At 33.9% G+C, this 12875-nt stretch overlaps 1 protein-coding gene across 2 annotated transcripts; it reads left to right on the top strand.

Moving 5' to 3' along the window:
* The first annotated feature begins 523 nt into the window (after positions 1 to 523).
* Positions 524 to 2501, top strand: LOC109017696 (dCTP pyrophosphatase 1-like). 2 transcript variants are annotated; one of them, XM_035692520.1, is made up of 3 exons: positions 524 to 614; positions 696 to 814; positions 1903 to 2500. In XM_035692520.1, the coding sequence occupies exons 2-3, from the start codon at positions 746 to 748 to the stop codon at positions 2242 to 2244; spliced, it is 411 nt and encodes a 136-aa protein (XP_035548413.1). In that variant the 5' UTR covers positions 524 to 614; positions 696 to 745; the 3' UTR covers positions 2245 to 2500. The 2 variants fall into 2 exon arrangements, with proteins under 2 accessions (XP_035548413.1, XP_035548412.1); XM_035692519.1 differs by having other exon boundaries at positions 563 to 814; positions 1903 to 2501.
* The last annotated feature ends 10374 nt before the right edge of the window (positions 2502 to 12875 follow it).

Here is a 12875-nt window from a genome sequence, read left to right as displayed (position 1 = left end):
TGATTTATATTTTTATTATTTTATCTTATTTTTTAAATATATATGTATTTAAATAAAAATAAATGATACGTTGATTGGAGAGAGATAACGTAAAATTTTCTTGTAATATCTTTTTTTTAAAAAAAAAAAAAACCTTCCCCTAAGAGACCAAAACAGGAATTGGACTCTTAGACTATATGAGTGATTCGGATTTAGAAATAAGTTAAGATGATTTATGAATAATAGAATAAAAGTTGAATTATTTATTATATTTTATATAAAAATTTAAAAAATATGTTTTGAAATTTGAAGAAGTTAAATTGTTTATTATATTTTATGTAAAAATTTAAAAAAATTATAATGATAAGATGAGATGAGTTGAAGTGGATTGAGATGAGTTACAAATACAATTGAGACCTAAATAACCGGTGGTTCCTTCAAAGGGCAAGGACGCCACCGACACGCGCCCGTCGCCAAATCCAATGGACGGGCAGCATCCGGTAAACAAAAGCCCCAGTGAATGAGCTTTCTTATGTGTCTCCGGTAAAAGGCTTGGACCGGGTCCCCCCGCTTGTGTATTTACTATTTACAGCCTTCGGTTCTTGCGGAGAGAAGAGAAGCAAAGCATTTCATTTGTGAGTATTTACATTACATTATCCAGCGAACATTTTGTGAATAAGAGAAGCAAAGCAGAAGATCAGAGAATTCAATGACAGGTTTTGCAGAGAGATCAGAAGGTGTTACTCTCGAAGGGTTGAGGAAGAGAATGGCGGAGTTTGCAAAGGAAAGGGACTGGGATCAATTTCATAGCCCTAGAAATCTCCTTCTGGCTCTGGTAAAAATACTTCGTTTTTTTTTTTTTTAATTATTTGGGTTCTCTTCCAAATAAACAATGGAATCTTAATCACCCATATTGATCATTTTTGTCTTCTACCCTTCATGCATTTTTGTATTTTGGGGATTCAACACCTTGTGATGTCAGTGATATGGAGAAAAAACGATTTTCTTTTTGAAAATATAAAGTAAAAAAGCAAAACTTTTTGATAGCAGATAAGAAGCCTGAGGGAAGAAATGAAAAGACACTCAGAAGGGAAAAATATCAGAAGTAAACTGAAAACCAATGGATGATCAACAGCTAGTATCATCCATCTCCTTCTTTCTTCCATTTAACTACTGTTCCCCATGCCTTGGCACTAATCCATAAACCCCTTAGGGTTTTGGGTGAACTTCAATATCAGTACGAGTTTTTAGACGACAGATCTATATATATTTTAAGGTTAACTTCCATGAGGGAAACACTGGCGCAGAGAAACTCGGACCCCACTGAGGGTAATGTCTCCCTATATTCCACTTTGAGTTCGATTTTTCTGATCACATGCCCATTGTGAGGATTTGACATATAGAACCATTGGAGATTATGGCTTTTCCATTAACATAAGAAGGTCTCTCAAGCTGGGAACAGTCTTTTACTCTCTATGAGGTCTGAGCCACTTCTCTAGTTGTTATTTTCAAGACGCAATTCCAGATTTTGACCATGAACGATCTGTAAAAGTCCAGCTCGTCTTTGGAACTGTCCTAAGGCAACAAAAGTCATGGAATAACAGCAACTCATCACCTTAACCCCACCACCACCAAAAATAAAATAAAAAAAAGAAAGAAAAGAAAAGCAGCTGCATGGGGCTTCCATGATATTTGATTATCTCACCTAATTTTGAATCGCTTTATAAAGTGCATTGGAGTACATCAAAAGATTTTCAAAATGGTATACGGTGGGATGTGGGTTTGTTTACTAGTTGTCCAATGTAATAACAAGACCCGACTATGGCCTTAGGTAGAAAGACATAATAGTGGAGGTTTCATTTTCAACCTTTTGCTTTTTCGCTGTTATTTTTGGAGTATCTAGGTGTGTTGGGGTGGTTTCAGGTGGGAGAAGTGGGAGAGCTGTCCGAGATATTCCAGTGGAAGGGGGAGGTTCCAAGAGGACTGCCCGATTGGAAAGACGAAGAGAAGGAACACCTGGGTGAAGAGCTTTCGGACGTACTGCTTTACCTTGTTAGGCTCTCTGACATATGTGGCGTTGATCTTGGTAAAGCTGCTCTCCGTAAGCTGGAACTCAATGCCATTAAATACCCAGTCAAGCTCTGCAAGGGCTCCTCCAAAAAGCCCACGCAAATCAACGTGCCAGACAACAACGATGGTAGTTCTAATGGTGGCGTTACGGCCATCAGCAACAGTGACAGCAAAAGCCGCAGTGATGGTGTGTGATCTTCCTCTGATTTCATGTCCCCTTGACTCATCCTCTCTCTTTTTAGGTTCTTAAAGCCTTCTCTTTTTGTTATTTTATGCCCAAAAATCAATCCCATAATGTGTTTAAGTAGGCTTTCAACTACAGTGTAATAGATGTTTCTTTATGCATTCTCTCTCTCTCTCTCTTGGTGATTTGGTGTGGAAATGGGAGGTGGTGAAATTTACATTTCTCTATGCTTATTAGTTATTTCAACTAGAGGTGGGTTTTGCTTGTTAAAACAATTGAGATTGGTTTTGCATGAGCACAATCTGGGGTGGCGTGCGTAGCTGTTACACTCTTCTATGGTGTTTTGTGATCAGAAATCTGGTCGCAGAGCCTTGCTTCTGTAGGGCTGAGGCGTATCCTTCTGCCACGCGAGTGGTAATTTCAGTGGGATGTGTTATATATTTGTTTCTATATGTTTTTTCTATTTATAGATTAATTTATATTTGTTTGCCTTTGGACCTTTTCTCGAGGATATTAGTCATTTTCTTCAAAAGAAGGTTCTTTTGCTGTGTATTAATCACACAACATTTTCGTGCCTGGTCTAAAGAATACTCACCTTTGCCTTTTAATAGGGGAGATGGTTGGGATGGATGCCCGCCCATCTTCTTCGTCTCATCTTCTTCATTATTAAATCATAAATATATGTAACTTTTGCAAATTATGACCAGTTTCATGTGCTGGAATGGCTGTGGCCTCTGCCCTCTAAACAAACAGGTACATTGACTTCCTACTATTATGTCCTTGACAGGATCGAGGCTAGATTATAGCTCGGTCTGCTTCTAATTCATTCCTATCAAATATCCCAATAAAAATATCTATTATATAAGTTACGTTATGGAATAAAGATGGATGTATATTATTGCAAGGGATCCCAATTTTCGCAATTCTAGATAGTGATCCTACACCAATTCATTTGATTTCTAGAACATACTGTATCTCACGTATTCTAGCTTAACTTCATGTCTTGAATGAGGATGTGGGTGCTCTTGCAAGCCACAACAAGGCCAAGTGCTAAGCAGCTTTTACCAGAACAAACTTTGCCGGCTTCCTGCGTGATAGAAGCATGTAGGCCATGTGATTCATGCAAGCAACTCATGGATGTAAACTGCAGTGCACCGCCACCATCCATTGCATCCAATTGTGGGACTATAGTTTGTACAAAACAGACTGTAAAAAAAATCATCATTTAAAACAGTGCCCCTTTGTCGGAAATGGGCAGGGACTAGTTTCTTAGTTCAAAATCCGTTTTATTTTTTATTTCACTACACTTGTTTTAATGAGATGTTAGTTAGAGAATCTCTCCCTCCTCATGTATCTTGATAACATGATAAGATGCTTGAATTGGATAAGATTGAATTTGGTCATCATTATTTTTTTCATCATCTTATCATCCGATATTAGATGATGGATTGATAAATAAAATATAATAAATAATTTTTAATTATTTAATGTTACATCATAAAATAATAAAAATTAAAATGATTAGTATTATTACTCATTGGGTAAAGAAAACTACTCATGAATATAAGTACAATTGATAAGTCATTGGAAAAAAGTACCCACAATAAGTACGAGGGCATTTTCCAAGTCTTATTGCAAACTAGTTATTCCAAGTATACTATTACGCAAAAGGTCATTCCCAAGTCCAAAGGACAGAAGCAAATAAAGCTGGATGCAAATAAATTTGTCATCTAGGTGTACAGCGCTTATATAATGCACTAGTACCTAGGGTGACATGAGTGCAAACCTCCAAAAGACGTGTACTTGTATACTGTCGTTGTTGATACGAAAATGAAAAATGCTACTCCAGCTAACTTCTTAAATTTACTGTATAATCTTATTGTTCATATATTTTAGTTTTTTTATTTAATTATTAAGAAAGTAACTAAAAAATAAAATTGTATATTTTTTTAAAGTTAAAAATATTAAAAAGTTCAAAAAATAAAAAATATTTTTTTTATAGAAAATGATAATATCATTAATCAATAGGAAAAACGATTATAGACAATTATCAAGCCATAAAACTTGAGAAATATAGTCTGGAATACAATCCCACCAAACATCATACTTTCAACCTTGAAAGCATTTCTAGCCAACTTATGAGTTACCTAATTTCCTTCTCTATATACATGGAAAAACATACAAGCAGCAAAACATTTAGTAAGCTTCTTTATCTCATAATATAGCACACCTAGCAGGGAGTTAGTCATGCTATCATCATTGAGAGCTTCAATACACTCCACAAGAATATTTGAGACTCTCATAGTGGCACATTATTGCAAACCTCTGAAAATGGCAAATAGCTCTAAACCCTCTGAACCCTTCATTGTAATTTCTGCTTTACTAAGTGCCATAAGGACTCTACCAGTAGCATCCCTCAACACTACCCCAACGCCTGCCTTATCCCATTCGGGAAAAACTGCAGCATCAACATTCAGTTTAAGCCAATCAGATTGAGGGGTTGCCACTTATAGTGTCTTAGAATATGAACTCTTGTCTTCTGCCTGACTTGATCATGGATTCTCAGCAGAACAGAGGCATTCTCGGTAAACTATTTTAGGACTTGGCAGCTCTTGATCATGCACAAACTTGTTTATTCAATACCAGAAACCTCAAGCCAAAGCAAATAAAACAGACAATTTCTCATACATATTCCTTTCAGAGAGTTGCAAAGCCATTTCAAATAATGACAACTGTTTATCAAGTATTAACTCAGAAAGATAAAAACGCCACATACCTTGAACAACCCCACAATTGACCACTGCATGAGTGATATCTTCATTTTCTGTTAAACAGAATCTATAAGTACTATCTGCCAGGACATGTTTCTTCACCAAGTTTACAATAGTAGGTAGTCCATCTTTGCATGCACGCCATGTAAGAATTTTAATCTTATTTGGCACTTTCATTTTCTACAAATGTTTCTAGAATACTTATTGAGTCTGCATATTTGATGATTCAGCACACTGATGACCAAGTTGAGCATAGATGAATCTATAGCAACTTCATACACTGAGCAATTCATTACGTTCATGAGCCCAAACCCTTCTATCATCCACATTATCAGAACATAAAGGAACTATAGCGTTTCTTATTTATGCCTCAATTAGCTACCACCTTGTGTCAAATATCAATCGCAAGCTAAAATGAAACATGGGTAAATTTATACACACAAGATTGGTTCGGAAGTAGGATGTTGAAAATGGCTTTTCTTTACCTTAATGCACGGTCTGCAAATCCAATACAAATATGATACAAAATAATACAATTAAGATTGAGTTTAATTGAATTATGATAAATTTGACATGAACCCAAATTAAACCAATTATAACCTTTTCATTTTCGGATCTACTTGAATAATCTATAATTTGATCCGACTAACTAATTTACTTGACATACTATTATCATAATAAAACTTTCAATTTTGTTCATTTTTACAAGAGAAATGCTCTAATCATAAAGAGATTACAAAAAAGTAATTCCACAAACTTTGTAGCAGCACCGCTCTTTTTTTTTTTTTTACAATATTAAGTACAATATAAACCCTAAAAAAGTCTTAAATGGCCCGTATAGTTTTAATGATTGTTTCACCTTCATTAATAATAAAGCGGCGGAAATACCACCACATATATAATGATAATTAATTAATAAGCTCCAAAAAATTCACTAGGGTCGAGATTTTAAAATCTTAGATCAAAGTTGGCTAGGTTTGGATGTAAAAAGTATTTTATTTCGTCTTATCTAATTATTATAAATTTTTTAAATTCATGCACAAAATACAATAAAAATTTCAATTTTTCAAATTATAAAATATTAATAATATTAAAAACTAATATTCTAATAATATTTTATTCAATTTTAAACTTTCATCTCAATTCAACTCATCTCATCTCACTATCCAAACCTAGTTTTTGACTTTATCTTGCAAGAAACGCTAACTTGAAGTTCTCCCAATCTTAAACCTCCGAAATTAAAATCCCCATTCTGTGAATTTATCATGGACTATACTACAAGAGAATAGTTGAATCAATAATTTTGACCTTAAGGGGGGAAACAAGAGGTGTGTAAGTGGTAAGAGGGGAACAAGGATAAACCACCTATTATTTGTTAACGATTGTGTTACTTTGGAAGAGTTAGAGAGGAAGAATGTAGGAAATTGTAAGAGATATTATTAAGGTATGAAAAAGCCTCAAGCAAGTTCTTGAATAAGGAAAAAATTGCTATTTTCTTAAGTACTAACACCAAAGCTAAAGACAAAATGAAGATTTTAAAGGAAGAGGGGACTGTAGTGAAAGGAAGTTATGAGAAATACTCGGGGCACCCTACCATGGTAGGAAAATCAAAATATAACATTTTTAGGTGTTGACTCACTCAAAAATGAGTAACACAAAGGCTGTCTCAAGTGTAGGAGGATGTCGCGTAATAATTAAGAATAAATTACTAGATTGTTTCCTCAGGAAAAATTATTTAAAATCAAACTTGTGTAAAAGGTAAAAATATTCACAAAGAGAAAATAAAAGTGGTGATATGTGCAATGAGTGGTAGAGTGCAACGAAAATGAAAAGGGTACTAGTCATGGACTAGATTCATATTTTTGGATTTTTGATCGTTGAAGTGAAACGTAAAAGACTAACAAATTAAAATTAACAATCAATGAATCAACTAAGCTAAACAATCTCTGATAGACGAACGAGGAATTTAATTATTAGTTGCGGAAAGGTCGAAAGATACTTTATTCGTATACGAACTCATGAAATTCTATGTGTGCTCCTGCAATCAATTTCATATTGATTGAAATTCTATGTGTGCTCCTGGCTCTGTTGGCCGATCCGAAGAACTAGGGAGTATCGCTAGATGATTCTCAAGTTCAGAAATCTTTACTTCGAGCGTCTCAATGCGCTTAGTTTGAGATCGGAGAAAGAAAATCGAAATCGTATAATTAATTATGCACTAACTTGATGGAATGCATATATGAGGAACCATGACATTTCTGGGTTGTCACGGAATAAGTTTCAAACTAGAATTCGCAAGGAATTCTATCCCACTGGGTTTGAGGAGGACTAGTAGATTCGATGGCAGTGCGCCAGGGAAAGGGCCAAGCTGTACAAGAATACCCCCATTAAAGTACCAAACAAAGGGTTCCACAAGCAAGCTATTATTCTGGGGATCTCCATTGAGGAGCATCAAACCCTAATGAAAGATCTCTCCTCATTAGCAACAGGTAATCGTTTTCAAGCCACAAGAAGGGATCTCCTACTGAACGATAGGAAAGTGAGTTAATTAATCGGAAAATTAATTAATAAAATCGAAATTAATTAAATCCTAATTAAGCTTTAATCAATCTAACATGTAATAAAATTAAGAGATTAATAAAATTAAGCTAAGAATTAAAATATATTAGAAAGTAATTGAAAAAATACGAACTGAAAATTGAAAAGTCCCAAAATCAAGATTCTAGGATTCATCCTTGTATTTAAATCACAAATTCTCAAAATCAATCCATAGCAATTGTAATCACAGTTAAACGAAATCTTAAAAGAGCAAGAAAAATAATTACATCAAACTTAAACATACTGAAAATAAAATATCTAAAATCAAATGATTCTAAATTAAAAATATAAAAAATACACTATAAATTCAAATTAAAATTAAATAGAGTTTAGAGAAATAAAAGAATAAGCCTAATGAATAGAGATAAAGATAGAAAGCAGTGGAGGAAGTTAAGAAACTGCAGTTTAGACCCCTCGAGATTCTTCAAGCCGCCGCGTTACTCTGTACGTGTTGCCTCCGTAAGAAAAAGTCCCAATAACAATTCGTGCCTTCACGCCAAAAGCCAAGTGAAAAAGAAAAAACCCTTTTTGCTAGGTCCACAAGCCAAAATTTGAATTTTCCGCTTGATCCCTCACTACAAGGTTCAACACTTTTACCAGCGAATTTGTATCGCTGGATATACACAGCAAATCGCTGGCATACATATACCCCAGCGATTTTTAAGTCGCTGGAATATCGCCGGTATTAACGCCCCACTTTAGATCTACTGCCACGGAAAGCAAAACTCGCCGCTATATAAAAATATCCCGGCGAATTTTTTTTCGCTGCTGATTAAAAACTAATCGCCGCTAATTCAATATAGGATTCTGCCCTTAAACGCTGCGATAGATAATTTGCAGCGTTTAATTTTCGCCGCTAAAAACGAAAATATCGCTGCCAAATATATTTGCCAGCCACTCGACAAAATCGCCGTAACCAAAAAATCGCCGTATAGTTGCATATAGCAGCGATAAATTATCGCTGCCATTTATTAATAAGCGGCGATTCTTTTATCGCCGCCATATTCCTCATAGTATATAGCGGCGAATACTAGATCGCTGCTAAATATAAATCTGCGGCGAGGTTTCACTCGCTGCTAATTGGTTTTCAAATCGGTAATTATATGGCGGCGATTTAAAATATCGCTGCTATATAATTAGAGCAGCGAGTTTCCAAGATCGCCGTAATGTACATTCTGTTATATAATTGAATTTGCGGTGAATATTTAATCGCCGGCATTAATATATAACAGCGATTTGTACATCGCTGGTTTAGCTCAATTTAAGTTAGTTTAAAGCGGCGAGAAAAAGTCGCCGCAAAATGCGCTTAATTCGCCGCTATATCTTCTATTCGTGTTTAAATTTCCTGGGCGTTATTTTCCTTCTTGGCCTGGTTTTTAGTTATTCCTAAATGCACCATTCATAATCCAAACTCATTCATTCAAGTTGCTAATCAATATAACATGCAAAATAAATACATAAAGTTCCATCCAAGCCCATCAACAAAATCCAAACTCATATGTATTAAAAATAATACATTCTCATCTCCACTAGTTTAACACATAGTCATAAAGGGTTAAACATAGTCAAAAAATGATTCAAACTCAATATTTAAAACAGAAGATCTTCTTAATATTAAAAAGAGTAGAAATAAATATCAATATTCAATAAGCCTACATTTAACACTCAAGCATGAGTAAAAGATGACACTGTTTTGAGAAGCCCTAGTCCAATAGCTAGGGATCAGATTCCTCATTAATTACCTCTAACAATAAACTGCATTAAATACGTGCCTGCAGGTTGTGTACATACGTTATTTGTTCTTTAAATGGAGGATATATATGGACTATAACCATATGGAGCCTAGCTAGCTAGCTAGAGGAGTAGTTCATTATACTTAAGCTGCCATCAACCAATATATTCATAATTCTGGCTAAGATGCCTATATATATAAGATCATGTTCATGCTTGCATGATCCACTAAAATTTTTAATCCTTTAAATCCTGAAACCACATGGGGCATAATGACCAGGGAACCATACACAAACCTTTTAGTATAATTCAGGATACTAAAAGGGACCAAACTCCTTGAACAAAGTCTACAATGCTGCATGCCCAGATCAATCTAAGGTCTATATATAAAGTTGAGAGCATCAGAAAAAAGCAAAATAATTATGGGCCTGATTATTAATGCCTTGGTCTGTATATAGTTGCAAGATGTTTAGTTAATGCCTTGGTTGAGAATATATATATCAAGCAGAACTTTAGAGAAGAAACACATATATATATAATATGTATATATATATATATGCGATATATATATATGTTCGTGTAAATCTTCCAATAATAGAACACACACATGATATGCATGTGGGTGATCCTTTTTTAATAATGCCTCGAAATTAGATTGGTTTAGAAACTTTTTTTCCCCAAAAAAATCGACATGATTCAAGTCCTGAGGAAATACAACTAAGTAAAAATTTTTGTTATTCAAAACATAAATAATAAAACATTTGATTTCTAGACATCAATGTCTTTTGAAAAGCATACATAATGACCAAGAAAGATCACTAATTTCAAATCCTATAGCCAGATTAGACCCCAAAAATAAGAGAATAAGAAACATTCAAAAAACAAAAACTAAATACAAAAACTAAAGAAAATTCCAAATTCAATTTTTGCAAGCATGAACTAGAGCATTATGTGTGAGGAAAGAAGGGAAAAAACAAACAATGAGAATCTTTATAAATGCAAAATAACCAGGAAAAGGCAATGAAAATGCCAATGAGTCACAACGGTCTGTTTGCTTCTAATGAACAATGATTGAGATTAAAATCAAAAGTTATTCAACCTACGATAACTAAGTTTGTACTTCCAACAAGAGAACAAATATGATATGAATTTTGGGTGAGCCTTTTGAATGAATGCCTCAAAATTAGTTTGGTTCAGAAAATTTTTTTAAAAAAAGAAATCCACATCATTTAAGTTCGGAGAGAATAAAACCAATAAAAACTTTTCGGTATTTCATACAGCATAAATAATGCCACATTTGATTTCCAGACAAAAATACTTTTTGAACAAAAAACAAGCTAGAACTCAATATTTTAGCATCTAGCACATTTATATTTCTTTCTTTCATCATTTTAAACCCCAAGAAAACAGCAATGCAACATTCAAACTGCCAAATCTTCATTTCCTTCTCATTATCTCTACTTTGATGAAAAGCATACACAAATAGCAAGAAAGATCACTAATTTCAGATCTTACAAATAGCATGAAAGATCACTAATTTCAAAAATAAGAGAATAGGAAACATACACATGATAATTTCAATAAAAGCCTCAACACTAGTTTGGTTCAAAAACTTTTTTTAAAAATCAAATCCACATCATTCAACTCTTGAGAAAATACAACTGATAAATTTTTTTTACTATTTAGAACATGAATAATAAAACATTTGATTCGTAGACAAAAATACCCAAATGACAAAACAGAAACCAGAGGTGAATATTTTAGCATCTATCACATTTCTATTTCTTTTTCGCATCATCTAAAATCTCAAGAAAACATCAATGTAACATTCAAAATATGAAATATTCATTCCCTTCGCATTACATCCACTTTCTCGAAAAGCATATACTAAAATCAAGACTGATCACTAATTTCAAATCCTACACATATACAGTATTCTTACTTGTCCAGAAAAGTCCAAGCTGCTAAACTATTGTTTAATTTCATCGGTAATCAAATATATTCTTATAATGATATATATATATATATATATATACACTTTCTAAATACATATTTATGGAAGTCTTTCTAATATATCATCATCATGCACAATTTTAAGTGTCCAAAACTTCAGGGCTGTGAGATAGCTTATTTTGGACACCCAAATAACTTGCATGACTTTATAACACTAGCAGCCTAGCTAATTGTGTATATATCAGACCAACAAATCAATTTAATTTATTTCCTGGTTGGACATGTATATAATATATATATACATATATATATATGTATCTATGGTGTGCAAATTAAAAATATCACCCAAAAATTACTAACTATTAACGCCCCACATCAACACCTACACAAAATGCAAATATAAAGGTGGCATTTTCGTGCAAAAAGCATCAAGCTTCCTGACTCAAACAGATGGAAATTAGTCTACAAGAAAAATGCACCGACTGTTGTAAAGCAACCAGTCTACATATGAAGGTGGAGAGATAGAGAAATTACGCCAAGCAATACCTCTGTTCACTAAAGGAATTCACTCCAAGAGTCTTGGTGGAATATGCTTGCCCTCTGATACTTGATCCCAGAAGAACTACTCGCAAAATTACGACCCTCGCTTCTGTGGAGAAGAAAAATGAAGTGGAGGTCAGAGGCGCAGAAGCTTTGGGGCGTATTTGAAAATGGAGATGAAGTCGTGTGTGTGAAGTGGGTGGATTTAATTGCAGGTAGCCGAACTGGGGAAGAACGTGGAAGCAGCGAGGAAGAACAAAGATGATTTTAGAAATGGGTAAGGCTCGGGACGGGAGGGAAAGGGGGAAATAAATTAGATTTCGCGCCCAGAGCTATCCCGTCGATTTCATGTCGCTACAACATGTGATTTTATATCCCGGCGCTTTTTTTCGCAGCTAAAATCTATTAAATCGCTGCAATTGTTGCATTTGGACCGGCCCCGTGTTTTTATGAGGATTGGATTTTAAAACGTGCGGCGAGTTTTTAATCGCTGGCAAAAATATTATATAGCGGCGATTTATTTTGCAGCAGATATAAAATCGCTGCTAAAAGGCCTATTTCTTGTAGTGCCTCTTTTGCCCCTTTCCGCGTGCGTGTGTCTTTAGCTTTTTTTTTTTTTTAAACTTTTCTGCCCTGCATTTTCTTCTTTTTGTGCCTTTTTGACATTTCTCTTTTGCATTTCTTGGGTTGAAAAGAAAAAAAAAAAGAAATAAAAAAAAGAAATAAAAAAGAAAGAATAGAATATAAAAAATGTGTTATACATGTGAAGAAATATTTTCTAATTAAATCACAAGTTATAAAATTAAGCATTAACTATGCTATAAATCAATTTAAATCACAATTTGAATTTATGCATCTTAATCATTTTTTCATGTAAAACCAATAATAATGTAATGAAATAATCAAATATATGGATTCTAAATGTATAAAATATGCAATAATTCAGTTCAATCAGGTTGTATAAAGGAAAGAGTGGCAAAAAATTAATAATTGGAAGAACTGTTTACCCTTGACAGCAGGAAATGAAATTAAGATTAACGCTGTCTTGC

The sequence above is a fragment of the Juglans regia genome, chromosome 7 (assembly GCF_001411555.2).
Source record: "Juglans regia cultivar Chandler chromosome 7, Walnut 2.0, whole genome shotgun sequence".
NCBI lineage: Eukaryota > Viridiplantae > Streptophyta > Magnoliopsida > Fagales > Juglandaceae > Juglans > Juglans regia.
The sequence above is the reverse complement of the archived record's forward strand: the minus strand, read 5'-3'. Positions and strand labels throughout refer to the sequence as shown.

Coding starts and splice junctions, on each gene's coding strand:
- LOC109017696 (XM_035692519.1), top strand. CDS start 689: ATGACAGGTTTTGCAGAGAGATCAGAAGGTGTTACTCTCGAAGGGTTG. Junction 815..1,902: donor GAAATCTCCTTCTGGCTCTG/GTAAAAATACTT, acceptor GGGTGGTTTCAG/GTGGGAGAAGTGGGAGAGCT.